General features: G+C 39.6%; 3 protein-coding genes across 7 annotated transcripts; 2 read left to right on the top strand and 1 right to left on the bottom strand.

Moving 5' to 3' along the window:
* The first annotated feature begins 126 nt into the window (after nucleotides 1-126).
* LOC137934480 (uncharacterized) lies at nucleotides 127-3,841 on the top strand. Of its 5 annotated transcripts, none has more exons than XM_068778844.1 (12): nucleotides 127-415; nucleotides 499-697; nucleotides 824-892; nucleotides 969-1,906; nucleotides 2,101-2,180; nucleotides 2,251-2,338; nucleotides 2,427-2,519; nucleotides 2,626-2,832; nucleotides 2,916-3,016; nucleotides 3,111-3,186; nucleotides 3,276-3,359; nucleotides 3,446-3,841. In XM_068778844.1, the coding sequence occupies exons 1-11, from the start codon at nucleotides 194-196 to the stop codon at nucleotides 3,336-3,338; spliced, it is 2,136 nt and encodes a 711-aa protein (XP_068634945.1). In that variant the 5' UTR covers nucleotides 127-193; the 3' UTR covers nucleotides 3,339-3,359; nucleotides 3,446-3,841. The 5 variants fall into 5 exon arrangements, with proteins under 5 accessions (XP_068634945.1, XP_068634946.1, XP_068634947.1 ...); XM_068778845.1 differs by having other exon boundaries at nucleotides 3,443-3,841; XM_068778846.1 differs by lacking the exon at nucleotides 824-892.
* A 414-nt stretch (nucleotides 3,842-4,255) lies between these two features.
* LOC137934023 (putative zinc transporter At3g08650) lies at nucleotides 4,256-9,943 on the top strand. The gene is made up of 6 exons (XM_068778206.1): nucleotides 4,256-4,603; nucleotides 5,277-6,060; nucleotides 7,067-7,351; nucleotides 8,291-8,419; nucleotides 8,562-8,659; nucleotides 8,951-9,943. Exons 2-6 carry the CDS (start codon nucleotides 5,614-5,616, stop codon nucleotides 9,759-9,761), a joined length of 1,770 nt encoding a protein of 589 aa, XP_068634307.1. The 5' UTR covers nucleotides 4,256-4,603; nucleotides 5,277-5,613; the 3' UTR covers nucleotides 9,762-9,943.
* Nucleotides 9,944-10,666: 723 nt separating this feature from the next.
* LOC137934324 (transcription factor LHW-like) lies at nucleotides 10,667-16,656 on the bottom strand. The gene is made up of 10 exons (XM_068778605.1): nucleotides 15,636-16,656; nucleotides 14,774-14,863; nucleotides 14,352-14,460; nucleotides 14,011-14,052; nucleotides 13,861-13,920; nucleotides 12,038-13,552; nucleotides 11,850-11,951; nucleotides 11,596-11,745; nucleotides 11,385-11,510; nucleotides 10,667-11,290 (listed from the first exon to the last, which is right to left on the bottom strand). Exons 1-10 carry the CDS (start codon nucleotides 15,728-15,730, stop codon nucleotides 11,099-11,101), a joined length of 2,481 nt encoding a protein of 826 aa, XP_068634706.1. The 5' UTR covers nucleotides 15,731-16,656; the 3' UTR covers nucleotides 10,667-11,098.
* Nucleotides 16,657-17,510: the final 854 nt, after the last annotated feature.

Genomic DNA, 17,510 nt, shown 5'->3' with positions numbered 1-17,510 from the left:
ACCCATTCTAGTTTCTACCCTTTGGAGATGGGCCCCTAGTGCAACTCCGAGGGAGGACTTTTTTGTATTTTAGTCATATTTAAGATAGTTATACTGCTTCCACAGTTCAGGGTTACCCTCCTCGTAACTCTCCCATCCTCTTCTCGGCTTCACGGCTTCACTTCAACGATTCCAGCAGAGCTCTGGAGCAGGGATGTGGCCGCGGCCAGCGAAACCTCGGCCGTGGAGGTATTCGCCGTCGAAATTATCAGAGGCGAATTGGGCTTCGACTGGGGTTGGTTCCCAGTCACCGACTACATTTCCTAGGGAACATGAGAAGCGACGCTCCGTTTGCTACAAGGAGGAAACGAGTGATGTTGAATTCTCTGAAGGCCGCAGCGAGTTGGAATCTTCTGTGCCAGCCTCGATTTGTGACGTAACTCTAATCATTGTTCTTCATTTTCATAATCTTCCTCAAGTAAGTATCTGATCCGAGTGGATGGTTTTTTCTTGTCATAGTTGGATTTGCAACGGGAAGTACGAGGGAGAAAGAAGCTGAAGACGACTCCTCGACAGATAGACATGTCAGTGGGCAGAGTCGGCAAGGACGATTTTCAGGACACTGAAGTTCCCTCGGTGGGAGCGTCGAATAAAGATACTTGCTTGAAGGACAAGGGGAGTAGAGTACTGTGGAACGGGGATGATGAAACGAGTGGCGGTATGTTAACTCCACCTTTCTGCAGGCTTTCCTCCAGAAGATGTTCAATATATATGTGCATTGAGCAGTGTTCATTTGAAACAAGTGCATCCAAAAATATTTACTTAGATGCCTCGTTGGTGTCAGATGTGGAGGCTTTTAGTTTAATTGAGGGGATATATGATGAATGTTCTACTCATGTCAGAGAGGAATGTGGTAGAATGCTTTTACGTCTGCAGTAGGTTATAATTATTTACATAGGTTTTATGATCATCTTGTTTCCTCTGTTCAGGAACTTCTATATGCCAGCATAGTCATACTCATGTTGCAGAACTAGTAGACAATAAAGGGAATGCCAAACAGGTCGTTGTCCCTTATTCTCTTCAATGTAGCAACGCAGGAGGTAAAGATCATTCTAAACGAAATCTACAAACCTTTGGTGACCATGTTGAACAATTACCTTTTGCAAAGACACAGTCTCTGTGGAAAACACTCGAATCCATGGAAGTGTTTAACAAATTACCTACATGTCCACATTTCCGTCCATTAGATTGTCTCATCAAAGAAAGCCGTGAGGGTTTGGCTATTGGGAAGATGGTCACGTTCGCCAGTTTGATAGAAAACTTGCGAAAATCAAAATTTGATGATCCTGTAAGTTCTTTCGAGGATAGATTGAAGGTTCTTGTGGATTTGGAGTCCCATGGCTTCGATGTGAAACTAGTACGTGTTCACCTTCTTCAGATGATTAAACTGAAAAAGATACAGGACGAATCTGAGACTCATGTAGCTCTGCTAGGACTAAAGATCCTAGAACAGGAGCAGGAAAGCAAAAGACTTTGCACTCACATCTGTAACATTGACAGGAAAATAGAAGTGTTGGATAGACGTATTGCACTTTTGCATGAAAGACGACCTTCGATTGGAAAACAGATGGAGAATTGTAAAATTGGGATTGCCAAGTTGGAAAAGGAAATGCAAGCGATGAAAGAAAAATGTTTCTTTGTCAAACAGGACTTTGATAGTGTTGTTGTGAGACCTTTGTTGGACCAATCTGAGAACCTACCAACTGAACCAAAAAGTGGATCATGTTCAATTATAGATTTATCCTCAGATGGTGAGGAACTTGCAGAAAGAAAGACTATCGCCAAAAGGCCTAGTATCTCATCACCAAACATCCCGCTTTATAGTGGCATGGCCCATAAGAAGTGTTCTGGTAAACCTACTCTGGAGGTAATTTTTCCCTATTATGTGATAACAAGTGTATGTATTTTTATGTATAAACAAGTTAAATCTGAGCAACTTTGATAACATTATATAATAAGTGTGCGGTAAACCTAATCCGAATGTAATTTTTTCATATTATGTGGCAACAAGTGTATGTATTTTTTATGTATAAACAATTTTAACTTGAGCAACTTTAATAGAATTATGCTGGTAGAGGAAAGCTGGATCAGGATGACAAGTTAGTGGTGGAGGAGTTTTTGAAGAGGGTGGACCAAGATTGGTAACATTACACATTTAAAGTCCTCCATGCATTGTAGTCGTTCTTTGAACTAATCCTTCAGTTGAAACAGCAAGATTGTATGGGCGAGTGAAGATAATCATATAACTAGAGCAGATGTGCTAAATTTGTTGAAAACGGAGCATGTACTTAGTGATCCTGTAAGTTACCAATTTTCTGTTCCAAGATGAATTAGCAAATGTGTATTTTGTTCATGATTAAGATTTCAATGAGTAGGATGTTATGTAGGTTATCAGTTGTTTCAGTAACCTGCTCAAGCAAAGGGTATGGCATAAGAACATGGTTTTACTTAAGTGCCAATATGTTTCTCCTTGGGTTCATGTAAGTGCCCAGATGATATACTGATTTCTGTTACAGATAGCATTACCGTTACAGGTAGTTTAGTAATTGTTGCTATATAACAATTGTGTGTATCCTATCCATGTAGGTGAAGATCTCAAGAAAGGAATACGACAAGGTGGAGTCATGTTTAGTGAAACTTACAACTGAAACATTAGCCGAGTCTCAACTTGTGTTCATCCCACTATGTAGTGAATGTCACTGGCATCTTCTTGTCATTGATTTGTCTAAGAAAAGCTTCAATGCATACGACTCATTGCCTAACCGAAAACATAAAAGTTATACCACTAAAATTGTAAGTTTAAGTGTCTAAGCTCCAATTATGGCCAAACTACTCATAATTTTTAATCTTACTGAAATGAATGGAATGGATGACAGGCTAACTTTTTCAGAGACTACTTAAGAATGAGGCATGGTTTTTCGGATGCGCATGAATGGCCATTACATTTCATTCTAAATTGCCCTAAACAAGCAAATGGGTAAACTATTCGTCTAATCGTTTGATCATGTTCTTTATCTCTAAATTAGTTATGTAGTTGATAAAAAAAAATGATCGTTGGCTATGTAAGACAGGTATGATTGTGGGGTATTTGTTATATTGTACATGGATTGTTTGTCTCACAATATTCCACTTGGTTTTGTCCACAAGGTACTTTTGACTTCTCTTATCAAGAAATGTTGTTTAAAGAGTTTAACTAATTCTTCCTGAATACTTATGGCAATAATTACATATTTCAGGTCGACATTCCATCTTATAGGGGGAAGGTAGCAGCAAAACTATTACGTCAAGAAATGTACTGAGAGAGAAGCACAAAATATTACGTCAGTGTTCTCCCTTTTTTGTTTTCTATGGATGTTTCTGACCTGAGGATGAGTTTTATATGCTGTTACTTTTCTGATTCCAGCAGCACCAAAACTGGAAGTTGTTATCTTAATCTGCAGCCTATGAACTTGAAGAAAACTTGGATTAACAAAGCCAAATCTGGAAAAGCTGGTCAAGTCAGGTCTGCCCTGCAATCTTTGTGAGCTAAAGACTGAAACAGTACCTTGAAATTGCTCCAGAACTGGACCTAAGAAGATTTTGTCTGAATGTTGACAAGTACACACACGAAATTTTAAGATACTGTCTACAGTTTACATCCACCGGAACTGATGATTCTGATCAATTCAACTATTTGTGGAGTTCCAATCTGTTTATTGGCGAAGAATTGAAGCAAGATGAGAGTAGTATCATTCTTGCTGTCCATATTCGTAAGTTTGTCCATTTTGAAGCAGCAATGTATTCTTTGCATCGTCCTGCCTGATTTTGCAGACATTCTTTTTTATGAAATAAAAAATTCTGAAGAGAACCTGCAATCATGTTACTCAAATAATTTTTAACTTATTCTGATAATTATAATTATTATTTTATTTTGCATATAACTTAATTAATAATGTTGTTTTATTAACCTTGAGGGATCATATTTATATACGATTATATTTAAAAATACTTTTCCTTCATATATATATATATATATATATATATATAATTGAACCTAATAGCCTCAAAGATTACATTGGTAAGACCGGAGTAGGCCGGCTTCCCCGTATAATCTACACGGATATGGACACTCCTTTGGGCTTTCTCCCATCTCAAAGCCCAATTGGGTTGGGTTGCGTTATAATTGACTTTGTAATGGTGAAATGGTCTAGGACTCATCGGCCAGGCAGACAAGGGGATAATTGAGTTGATCGACTTCAATTTCCATGACTGCATTCACACGGCACCAGCGGTTGCGCATCTTTTAACCAATCTTTCGACAACCTGGGTTATATTTTGCCTGTATAATAATGAATAATGGGATGATTGCACAACTTTTCCTTCCGTCTCCACCGGGTAGTTTCGCCATTTCATAGAATAGATAAATTAGATTTTGAACCACGATGGACTAGAAAGGGTTTGATCCGTCCGCGGCCAGTCTCTTCTCCTTGGGAGTTCCGTCGGAAAACCGCTTTTCCGCCCACAGTCAGACTGCAGAAATCCGGTTTTCGGCTGGTGGAACGTATAGACGGCTCCCTCGTACCAGGTGATAATTTCTCTCTGCATACTCGGCTGTTGGTTTTCTGAATGCCTCTCTCTTTCAAAACCTCGTCGAAGACACGTCATGCTAATGCTGACTGTTATTTTTTGCTCGTTCGCAAATTGTCTTTTTTGGGTTTATGTCTAATTGGATATATGGATGGGTTTTCACCCGGACAATCTGTTCCGTTGTGGGAGAAGTTCGATCTCGCGGAGGAAATTAGTGTCCTCCGGGGACACGATTGGTTGGTGCAATCGAAACTTAGGTAATTTGTGTTTCTTTCTTCCTTGCCCGTCTGGTAGGATTTGTTAGGGGTTTTGACGAAGTCTTAGTCTTCAGAGCTGTTTGAGTTTTTTTCTGTTAAAATTCAGTTGTTCAGAGCTCTCTTTGTTGACCAGATAGCCTTCAACATGTGATTTTTATTTATTGATGTAGTCCTTTTATTAATTTGTAAAATTTTAAGGACATTCTTTCTTACAAATGTAGCTTACTTCCTGTGTACAAGATCACTAGAAGATCATACTGGAACGTCTGAATCTTGTCTCCTGGATCTGGCCTTTCATTTTTACCTGTTGATATTTTTATGAATACAACATAGCAGTTAGTGTTCCCTGATCTTCTGACCATCACTAGCCTGTCCACAGAGAGAATTGTATTTGAGCCTATGTTTATTTTGCAGGTGCTTTGTATGGCTATCTCTTTCCGTGCCACTGCTCTATAAAGTTGAGTTTAATGAACTTGGGCCATTGGTCTGGGCCATTGGTCATACTTAGACCCTCACAAAAAGAAATATTCAAGTGTGCAAATACTTTATTGGAGGGACTCTGATCTTTGATGATCCGTCTTGTTGGTTGAAGTTTTGAAGAAGCAATTATCAGAGGTCAGGCTTTGGCGGAACTCCCAGAGGGCCCGGCTGGCTTTGTTAACTATGGCTGTAGGCTTGACTTATGAGTCTGACTTCAGATAGTTGGAGGAATTTAGATTGTATTTGTTGATTTCTTTTAATTTTCATGTGAATGGGAATGGTTAAGTCTCTCCTTCTTTTCCTGGTTATCCTAATTTCATTAAATGGCCCAGCCAAAGCCAACAGCAAAGTTGAAGCTACACAAGGCCACATAAGGACTGCTCCTCATAGGAATTTAGAAGGGACTGTTATAGATGGAAGTGGTGATGGGGCTTACTTGCATGAGTTCAATGAGATGGAAGATCATGGTAGTAGAGTTTCTGTTTCAACTGTGGCCTGGTTTACCATTGCAATGGCTGCTGCCACAGGACTGGGTGCTGTGCCCTTCTTCTTTGTGGATTTAGAGCCACAATGGGCTGGAGTGTGCAATGGAATGGCTGCTGGGGTCATGTTGGCTGCAAGCTTTGACCTTGTGCAGGAGGGCAAGACATATGGTGGGGACAGCTTGGTTGTTATTGGAATCCTTAGTGGAGCCATTTTCATTTGGCTCTGTAAGAAGGTGAAGTTCCCATAAATTTTTTTTTCATCAACTTAAAATTCTACCACCATTTATTCTGGGAAGCATTACATTGGAAGCATTACATTCTTTTGATATCTACCATTTGTGTGTCAGAAAAGTTCTTGTTGTTGCCATTGTTTTTCTCTTTCATATGCATGTGTTAATCCCTTTTATTTTTATATTCTGGATTGTATTTTACGTTTTCATTTCTCAAATAACATGCTTAAGAAAAAAACCTTTTTAGTTGGGATGTTTTGGAGGACATGTATATAGTGTTAAGGTGCACATCCCCAATTTTCACTCTCTATTGCCTAACTCATATCTAGATTTGGTGAGTGCTTCTAAAATTTTTCTAGTTATTTTTTTTTGTAGAGTAGGGATCACATTAAGTTGGCAAGATTTGGGTAACCTTTAATTGTTAGTAGTGACCAGTTCAAGTGAGATGTATTCCATCCCTGACTAAAATAATGTAATCAATTCACATGTCCACAAGGAAAGACTGTAATATCTAAAAGTGAGTAATTCATCAATCAGTAGACTGGCCCAGTCATTTGTTGTTAGACTAATAAAAAGGGATCTTCTGCTGAGTTATTCTTAGGTAACTTATATGAAACTTTAGATTTCCAAACAAGAAATTTTGTAAGATGATGCTTGTGTATCTGGATTTTAATTACTGAATTGAGAGTTAGCAGTACAGCATCAAGTTGGAATAGTTAGTTCCTTAAAAGGCTGAAATTGGCCTGGCTGTATAATGCTCTCTCTCTCTCTCTCTCTCTCAGATGACTATTTATACAAATTTTTAATTACTATTTAGAACAATTTTAGTAGTACAAACATAACTAGACGAATTATGAACCATTCAAATGGATTAAGGCTCATTTTTCTCTGAAACTGTGTCTTCACTGTCTGCATTTATTTAGTAGTTCAATTACTAGTTTTCTTTATTAATTTTTTTATTGATATATATAAAAGCTGCTTATGTCATATCATCCTGAATTTTTCTCAGTTCCTTGAAAGATTCGGAGAAGTAAGCATGTTGGACATAAAGGGTGCTGATGCGCATAAAGTGGTCCTTGTTATTGGAATAATGACTCTTCATTCTTTTGGGGAAGGCTCTGGTGTTGGAGTTTCCTTTGCTGGGTCGAAAGGACTTCCCCAGGGTCTTTTAGTAACCTTGGCCATAGCAGTGCACAACATTCCTGAAGGATTAGCTGTCAGCATGGTTCTTGCATCAAGAGGTGTTTCCCCTCAAAATGCTATGTTGTGGAGTGTAATTACTTCTTTACCCCAGGTATGTGTATTTCCTTTTTGAAAATTTATATGTACAAAGTAAATAACTCTATTGCAAAAGTTTAAAACTTTCCCTTTAAAAAATATGTTTAAAAATTCGTACTTATGCATATTAGCTTATTTGGGAATTGGGGAAGGGGGGGAAGTTGTGCTAGTCATAAAGGAGCAGTTAAATATAATTCAATAGAGTGCTTTTCTTCTTAAATATTAAGAGTGCCAGCAAGGTAAGAACCAATATGTTACTATACACAAAGTATAACATGTACTTAATTCATATTTTAAACAATATTCAAAGTTAATCCATTTTAAAAAATAATATAGATAATTGAGTAGCAGTCACGTACATAAACTTTGAGTAATATGTTAATATATTATTGGATTTTTTATATCATACTTATTATATTTGTTCTCTCGCCCTTCTATTGTAACTGGGAGTTTCTTCCCTATTATTTAGGGGGGCTCCTTTGTCATATTCTTTCTTCAAGTTCAATAAAGCTTCACCATTTCATACAAAAAAAAAAAAAGTATGATTTTTATAATTGCCCAACAGTTCGGAGTTGCAGTAACTGAGGCAGCTGAAATTTTTTTGAAAAAAGTGGTGTGGGTGCTGCCAACCCTAAAAAGTTGTTTTGGAGGTGTTTTCATGAAGGAAATTTTCCATGGTCTTTGTTGATTTTGGGAAAGTGAATGACTGGGCAGCTGAAGACTTCATTTGGTTGGTTAGAAAGCACATCCTAAAATATATGTTGACATATGCAGCAGGATATGCCCTGTGCTTGATCTTGTAATGTAGTGATTGTTTCTGTTGGAAATTTGTAATGTGTGTTCCTTCACCTGAGCCAATAAAGTTAAATGTGTGAGAGACCATCATTTTAGTTCTTTATTTCTCAATCATGTTTTTCATCAACCTATACTTAGTTGTCTTTTGTATTTCTTGTAGCCAATAGTTGCAGTCCCATCATTCATTTGTGCTGATGCATTCCACAAGGTCCTGCCTTTCAGTACTGGCTTTGCTGCTGGCTGTATGATCTGGATGGTAATAGCAGAAGTCCTTCCAGATGCATTCAAGGTACATAATGAATGAAGGAATCATCTGGTTTGAATAGATGTGGTTTGATCCAACCACATCAGGATATTTTCGTATGTTCCTTGAAATAGGTTTGGGATCCTATTGTTCTTGCAAGATGTAACTCCTGTCTTTTGAATTTTAGGAAGCCACTTCATCGCATGTAGCATCCGCCGCTACTTTGGCCGTGGCTTTTATGGAAACTCTGAGCACAGTTCTCCAGTTTTTCAGTCTTGACTACAGGTTAGCTCCCTTTTCTCATAAATACTGCTATGCTACAGTTTAATTCCAAATTTTATCATTAAACTTATGGGGAGACTCATTTTTATCTCCATTCCTTGATTTTAAAACTCCTGGACCCCCAATTATTAAAACTCATCAACATAAATGACAAAATGCTATTGATGCGACTGGACATTTTATGGTTCTGTCATCTGGGTGTTAGTAATTAAAAAGTTGCATACTAACATCCATGTGTTTCTGGATGTCTTGTGTCAATATAATGCACTAACATAGTTCTATGTCTTACTGCAGCTCAGATGTCACTTCAGGCTTTTTGGTCTCGCTGCTTTTTGGTCTTGGGCCTTTGCTTGGTGGCATTATTCTTGTTTCCTTTGCCCTTGCCTTCAGTTTCCGACAGCCCTTCCTCACTAGTGTGTCTTCTGGGATTGCTTTAGTACTGGCAATGTGGCGCCCTCTACAGCTAGTTGCAACTTCCAAAATGGGCTTCTGGGCCACATTATTGCTTCTATCAGTAGGTGTTCTCTGTTCCCACTTTTTGACGCATAACATCCTAAGATTTTCCAGCCACAAGAAAACATCTGCCGGCATCCTTACGTCCTCAGCAATTACTGTTACCACTGTGACTCTACAGTCATTTTTTGCATGTGGTGCGGTTGCTTTTCATGCCGTTGCTGAGGGGCTTGCTCTGGGTGTTGCTGCTCCCAAAGCTTATGGACTGGGGCAGCACATGCTTCTTCCAGTTTCACTTCATGGACTACCACGAGGGGCTGCTGTTGCGAGCTGCATCTTTGGGGCTACAGATAGCTGGCGCTTGGCCCTTGCTGCTGCAACTATTACCGGCTTTGCCAGTCCTGCATCTGCTATTGGAGCAATATTTTCTGGGATCGACTACAGCGGACTTGATAATTGGATGGTCCTTGCATGTGGTGCTCTTTTACCTTGCTATGGAAGCATATTTAAGAGGGCTCTGAGACTGGATACGAAGAGGAGTTTATATGGTCTTCTCATGGGACTAGGATTTGCTAGCATGTGTTTAACATCAACTAGAATAGTTTGTTTACATACACCATACTGCAATTCTGCACCTGAGGCAGTCACTTAACCTGGCCATGAGTTCATAGATACACCATACTGCGTGGTTATATTTTCTGCAGATTTGCAATCTGAACTGCCTAAACAGAGGAATTGCAGATTGTTCTCTCAGATAAAAGGAAGAGTTATATATTGTAAGTAATTGGAGACACAAGGCAATTATGTCATACAATTTATTTATTTTCTTTTCTAGCACTGGTTGATACAAGTGGATAGTCTTTCCCAAGTGCCAATCAAAAAGGGGCTGTACAAATAAGTGTTGTTGAGTCCCTCTCATGATTAGTTTGGGGAATATGCCATTTCTAGCTGTCTCACACATTAGGGGTTAAAGGTATGTGTTAGTCCATGAAATTGGCTGGTTTGTAAAAGTGAATGAAACCATTGACATAAGAAGATATCTCCCAATGTGAGGGAAGAAATTAATGTTTCTGAACTCTTTAAATTGGCCTTTACCTATTCCTAATCTGGTGAACTAAATTGTGTTATATTTAAAGGATGATAAGCGCCAGTTTGGATCTGTTAACACAACATGACTCGAGTTCATTGTATTTTGCTGTCCAACATCTTTTGGCAAGGACAATTTAGCGATTTCAAGGATTATTTGAGCTATGAATCGTAACGTTGTCTATCAAAGAGATGGCTCAGTTTGGGTAAGTTCTTTTCCTAGTTTTATATTTGTATGAATGTTATTTACTGTGGTTCTCACTTACTTGCTCAGTTCTGTTCTGAATGCTATTTCTGTACGAAAAATTATGATTGAACCACTCACTGGTGAACTGTAGTTATGTTAGAGTTTCTGTAACTGGAGCCATTTATTCCTGGAAAAGTTTCACTGCAGCAGTGTACACTCTCGACGTGATTTGGCGAGACGAATATCGAAAAACGTGCACCTTCTGTTGCCAAGTCTATGCCAGTAAAGGACAGCCATTAGAGATGAACGTATCAATTCTTTACTAGAAAGAATAAACCTATCAGTAGACCAAACGGCCATGACAAATAAGCCGACAACTAGGATTTAAATCGTCAGTGCCTACTATAAACAGCTTATAAAAATTGAAAAAAACAAAAAAGAGCATAACCAGTCACCCAATAAGTTCATTATAAAACAAAAAAAAATGTTCAAAAGAAAGCCCCAGCTTCTCCTTTGAAAAATATTTCCCTCATGGACAGGTTCGATTGCTAAACACAATAGAAATATATGCCCTTGCATATGTACACCCCCCACTCTATTATCTAAAAATAACTAGAAACATGTCTTAATGCTTCGGTGCCTGGAAATCCAGTCATAGCAGGCATTCGATGCTTTGGCCCACTCTTGGCAGCTCCAGGCCAAATTTGTACACCACTTCATTGAAGTCTATCAGCTACACTAACTGGAAGAGTCACTGGACATTGCTGATGAGCAGTGGTGAAAACGGGGTCTCCACTATCAGGACCCTTAGTTGGCTGACTGGCTGAGCTGATGCTGCTCGTTGTTGTTTGTTGTAGAAGTTGAACCAGAGACAGAAATATATCCATCCTTGTGACCTCCTTGTTGGCCTGCAGAAGAGTTTGAACTCTAGTTGTTCAAAACACTGGAAAAGACGATAAGGGAAGCAGAGGATTTTACTCATTCGGTTGGAGGGACATTTACCTCGACAACAAACCGTGCCCATATCTTGTCATCACGGGCTTCCACAACTCCCTTCAAGATGGTCAGGCCAAAGCCTCGGATTATTTCAGCTATCTCAAGGAAGAATCCCCTTTTCTCGCAAAGCATCTAAAACAAATTAAGGAACAGATCATTTTAAATGAACATGGGTTACATTTGATTGCTTTTCATAAATCAGAGAAGCAGATCCTACCTCTACAAGCATCTGGCCTGGAGGGTTGAGGTCCTCAACTATTATGGGACAAACCATGGTCTGACCGCCTACCTCAAATGCCCAGGTAGCTCCACCACTACTGCCACTTGAGTTATCTTTTAAGACTACGCCATTCTCCTTGTTTATCATCTGTTCGACAACACCAGTGTATTTCTTAATATGTAAGTAATTTTCCTACTTTTAAATGATTGAATATTCACTCGACTAATCTGTTAAAGTATGAGAACATTTACCTTGGGCTCATCAGCTTGTTTTAGCTTATCAGCATACTTTGTTACACTTTGCAAGAAGAGCATGTGTTTAATTGTGCGGTCCAACAGAGCATCAATGCTACACTGCAAGATTTAATATTGCAAGAGTGAATTCTTTGTTCAAAATAATTGGGGATAGCAACCACTTAGAAATCAAGAGATGTAAGTACCTTTGCACCATTAGGCACAATCTCCCGCAGCTCTTTGACCCGATCTTGGATCTGCTGTCGATCTTTTGGCCTAGGGCGAGTGCTTTCCCCTGGCCGAGCTCTTTTCCTCATGCTTTTGGCAGGTTCTTCGGAACGCTTAGGCTGCATCGTCACTCCACTGTCACTATAACTGCTACTGATCCATGAGCTGACAAAGGACTTTGAAAGTGCATCCTTTTGACATGTATATGGAGCTTTCTCAGAACTGCACTGAGGCCGGAAACTGTCCAGACTCCCACTCAAGCCACAAAACCCTGGCAATGGAACAGGATTTTGATAACCAGAGCTACTTCCTGCTTTAGCAATTGTAGATATGGATGAATGATTGTCTGAATTATGTTTAGGAGCAGGGTTAACGTGAGTCACCACAGCGTCTAATAGGTGTTCAACACCAAAACCCCGCAAGAACCCTTTGCATGAATCATTTGCTGTACCTACATCCAACTCTGAGATACATTCTGATACACAAGCACTCACACTTGAGAGGTTGTTACTCCCTATGGGTAGTGGAATATCATCCCAACCCTCCAATTGCTGACAGTTGCTAAGATCTCCTAGACTTTCAAATAAGTTATCAGACACCTCCTTCCCATCATAAATTTCAGCAAGGGGATTTACTGAGTTGGAGAAAGAAGGTTTCTTCACAACCTGATCCATGGTGGCACTAATAGAATCCAGTCTTGCAAACTCAGAAGATACAGATGAAACACCTAGAGCCTGTAAAATATCACCATCATGTGGAATAGTCAAACAGCTATTCACTTGAACTGATGGAGTCCACTGTGGCGTCTTGTTAGTGTGGTGATTAACTAGTGTAGGTTCTTGTAATTTAGAGCGTTCTTGTATTGATTGGAAGCTAGTTGATTCCTCTTGAAACTGAGTCTGACCTTCATTAACCAGTTCCATTACTCCAAGGCCTGCGTTCCTTGTCGCATTGCAAACTGTATCAATTGGTCTGCTTGGTAACACTGAGAAATTGGACATAGCGTTCTGGAAAGGACCAATGGCAATTGAGCTTGTTGCTGCTACACTTGGGGGTCCATGAAAACTAATACTGGTTAGAAGTTGCTGCTCAATAGATACCAAGGATGAAACTGCACTACTCCTTGTGTTCGAGGTGGGAGAACTTGGCCCCAAGTGATTAGCATCAGATCTAGATTCTTGCACAATTTGAGGTGAATGCATATTAGGTGATTGTAATATAACTTGAGCTGATGCACATGTCTTCATGCTCTCATGGGGCAACCCCGATGGAAGTGCACCGGAAGACAAAGTAGGTGGATATTGTAGTTTAATATCTTGATAACTAGTGGAAGCATTGGTTGTTGCAATTATTGAAGCAAAGCTCTCATCTAGTCCATCATATGAACTATTATAGGCTTTGTAGTGAGTCCCAGAAAGGAAAGGTTCACGTAAGCTTTCAAGCTGCAGGAACATGTTTTTAGTATGATGTACAAACTCCAACGTCTCACCTATCTGTTTCACAAACAAAAAGTAACACTGATTAATAAGTTGCAGTTGTAGTGTCTGCTAAACTATTTCTCTTTTATTATTTAATATATAGACAAAGACAGACACAGAGAGAGAGAGAGAGAGAAACATGAAGACACAACTTGACTAGCTCTTGAATTTGATTTTTTAAGTTTTCCAGTTTGAAATATTTGCAGTTTTACTGCAAGGGCAACCTAATTTTATATGTGCAATATGACAATGTGCCCAGATAATAGAGAATGTTCATGAAAGTACTCATTCATCGGCATGTAGGCAAGTTTCAAATTACAAACCTTTTGGTGGGATCCAAACTGAAGCACACTCTGTGGTGAAACAGGTATTAATGCAATTGTCTGCAAGATGAAGACCCTTGATCAGTACTTTTCTCATTTTATGGAAAATAACCTTTAATCAAATACAACTAACAAATACGGCAGACACACCTTCATTCCAGCTAAAAATTGTTGATTCCATTCTGCTGTATCCTGGCAAAACAGAGGATATTTAAATAAGTCAATGATACAGCCATTTAGTACCTGGAAGGTTTTTATCTTTTCTGAACTCATGTCATTTTTTAAGGAGTACTGTAGTGTTAAATAGATGAGTACCAAACATTATTGGCAACTAAACATGAGTATGGTTTCTCGACAAATACAAGTCTTAAACATTTGACAAGCTCTTTTGCAAATGGAGCACACAAAATCTCCAGATACTAGCTCATATCATTAGAGTATATTAAGGAAAACAGAGAATTCTAGGCAATTTGCGGAGGATTTATTACTACCTGAAAGCCTGCATGATTATTAACAAGGTCTTCTTGATTCATATCTGCACGGTAGGTGTCTGAGAAAATCCACCGATGCTTCCCGCTGTATGCAACTTGTCCAATAATTCTAACATCAAATAAAAAGTACACAATTAGAAGACTAACAGCCATAACCTTTTTTTTCTTTTTTTATAAGAGAAAGAAACGAACATTAGGAATTCATAATTCGGAATCATCCATAAACGTATATAACACAGAAAGTAGTTGTGAAGGATCAAAAAGAAGATTATGAAATGTCCGACAGTTCCATATAGCCTGATAAATACTTCTGCCATCTACTACTGGGGGAGGTTGAAGGGGGGAAGGTTTTCTCAACATTTATAAAGGAAGAGAGAGAGTAGCCGAAGGCCCAAGACTCTGGCCTAAAGAAGTTCACATACCCCTCTCCCAGCACATGAACTTGATGAAGCATTTTCTCGATCACCACTGCAATATGCTCATCGCAATAAGCTTCTTCAGGCACCAACAACCTATTACAATAAGCAGCCAAATATCAGAAAGTGAATCCAGGAAAAAGAGAAGAGAAATACCCTCAATTCAAGCTCCATGAGTAACTTGATTGTGCAGAAATTGTTAATTAGGACAATCGTCCCTTGAAGGCAAACGAACATGTAGAGAAAAATAGCATTCTACTGCAAATCCCACTGGAATTTTACCAAATACCTTCTGATAATCGTCTATTTACTGTACTTAAGGTACAGTTGAACCAACCAACGCGAAACAGAGTCATAGATACCTCTTTTAAGGGCAAATCATCAAAATGATGCAGCAGAAATGAACCGCATGAATACAAAATGAAAGCGTTTTAGCGATCAGTGAAGAAAAGAAAGGAGGGCTATGATGTCGAAATAAAAAATCGAACACTGGAACGAAGACCTATCCTTCAGAACCATTACGAGAGACAAAACGACAGAAGCATACAGATCTATATACCATTAGCTGACTTCAAGATAAAAACAAAATAACAGTATAAAAAATTGCATAACAAAATAATACACAAGATGGTCTATCTTTAGTCTCAGGCAGCTCCGTCTCTACGTCAAGCTTACCAGGAAAAAACATAAAACAACCGACGGAAAGAACAAAAATGAAAACAAATCCATGAAGAAACATGTCAACATAAGAAGCCAAAAACGATCGATATTCCGGAAAAAAACTAAAACACAGAAAGATCGTTATAGCAAGATAACGAAAACAAGTGAAAAAATATATTTTTTCCAGCAAAATGTAGCAGTAGCTTACATGGAGTCTCGGCTTCTGGCTCGCCAGAGAATTCCATACAACCATTCATTATTGCAGCAAAGGGTACGAAGCAACTCCTTCAGCTGGAATCCCATTTCTTCTCCCGAACTTGACCAGATTTAGGAGAAAACCATATAAATGAAATAGATACTTGTAGTTCTAGCTCCCACGGCAAGATCCCCTGCCTGCTTGCTTCCTTCGCAGATCTCCGTTCCGTTTCTTCGGCGGCTCAGAACTCTGAAGCAACAGATCCGTTCTTTCCATTAACCGAGAAAGAGGACCAGTCCGGGGAACTAACTTCGGCGATCAGTTTATCGCCTCTCCAAAACAGTTTTTTTGGCTCCCAGCCCAAACTGAAACCGGTTTCCCAGACGCTACAGATAATTTCCAGTGAAAAAAAAAACCCAACCACTACAGTTTACAAAAAGCGACGGTAGAGAAGTCGGTTATTCACGGTTCACAATGGAGCATTCGTCTCCGAAACCGGTTTTCTCAAGCCGGAGCAGCGAGCAACGATGGCAGAAACGATACAATCGAGGACAAAAAAAATCGACTTTTGCAACGAACAGCGGTTTTACGACAGTCGGAAATGAGCAGTCGACGATAAAAGAAAGAGCAGTTTTCTAAAGCTGCAGGAAGACAAAAGGCGGTTCCGCTGCATGCAGCGAGGAAAAAGCAGACATCCGACAGCTGAACCAAACAAGGAAAAGAAAAGCCATTTTTCAGTAGCTTTCTGAACAACAAGGAACACCCTCGAAGCGATTTCCTACGACCAGAAACCACTTGAAGACCGAAAAGAAAGGCAGTTCTCCTCCAACAACGAAGCGCAATCAGCGGTTTCCTCTAGCTGCGCTCCCCCCTTCAACCGCGGCAACTGTAAAAAAACGGCGGTCTTCAGAAACGACTTCCGTGCCCGAAAGACGACCAGCAGTCTTATTGAGCGAGGAAGATTCTCCAACGCCGAAAAATATCGATTTCTTCGGGGCGGCGGTGGCTGTGTCGTGAACGAGATGCTGCCGGAAGGCGGTTTTATGGGAGGAAAAGAGGCGCTCTATAAGGGGAGGAGGCGGAGCGGTTTCGGTTGGGCTAGACGAAGATCCGATGTTCCGGAAATGAAGGGAAGTAAAATCCTCGCTATTTAGGGTCAAAATCTTGCGGGAGGATCTCCCTCGGCCGGTTACTGCCCTCGTTTTAACCGGCTAACGGCGGTCACTGACAGGTGATTTTTTTTTGTCTGGAGTTGATGACTATGTCTCTTTCTACCATTTTCGCGTCCCACGATAATTTAATACATCTCGTTAAACGATAAATACAATTTAGATATAACATATAAATCAGGATTTGATAAAAAAAATCATTTAAATTAATTATGCTTAATCATTTATAGTTTAAATGGGTAATTAAAATTAAGATATGAATTTTTTATAATTAAATTAATATTAATTAGATGATTAGACTTTTCAGTAAAGTATATCCATTATGTCCAATAATCATTTTTTTGTAAATGCACTATCATCATCTCGTGCTCGAAAAATCCAATTTCTCGCTTACAACAAGATGTCGCATCGCGGCGCACCATTATCATTACACCATTACAGCCCTGCATTGAATTCCGAAAGGCAAATCTAACCTGCGCCAGCGGCCGCGGCGCCCGGCTGTCAGACGCACTTCAGTGCCAAACCGGGCACGGCTCCAGCAGCGTAGTCGGCAGGCACAAGCGGCCACCGGTGCAGTTTAGCCCCAGACCTTCTCGTGCCGAGAGATCTTGCGAGAAGTAAATGAAGGGGAAAATTTTCCGCCGAAAGACGAGATATCGTGACCGGACTAAACCGGGGTGGTCCCCCGGTAGGGTTTGTAGGGGTCAGCTTCTGAACC

The sequence above is a fragment of the Aristolochia californica genome, unplaced genomic scaffold (assembly GCF_029961685.1).
Source record: "Aristolochia californica isolate CCGP_79_NKW_82.1479 unplaced genomic scaffold, dmAriCali1.0.hap1 SCAF_6, whole genome shotgun sequence".
NCBI classification, from domain to species: domain Eukaryota; kingdom Viridiplantae; phylum Streptophyta; class Magnoliopsida; order Piperales; family Aristolochiaceae; genus Aristolochia; species Aristolochia californica.
This window is presented reverse-complemented; position numbering and strand designations above follow the sequence as displayed.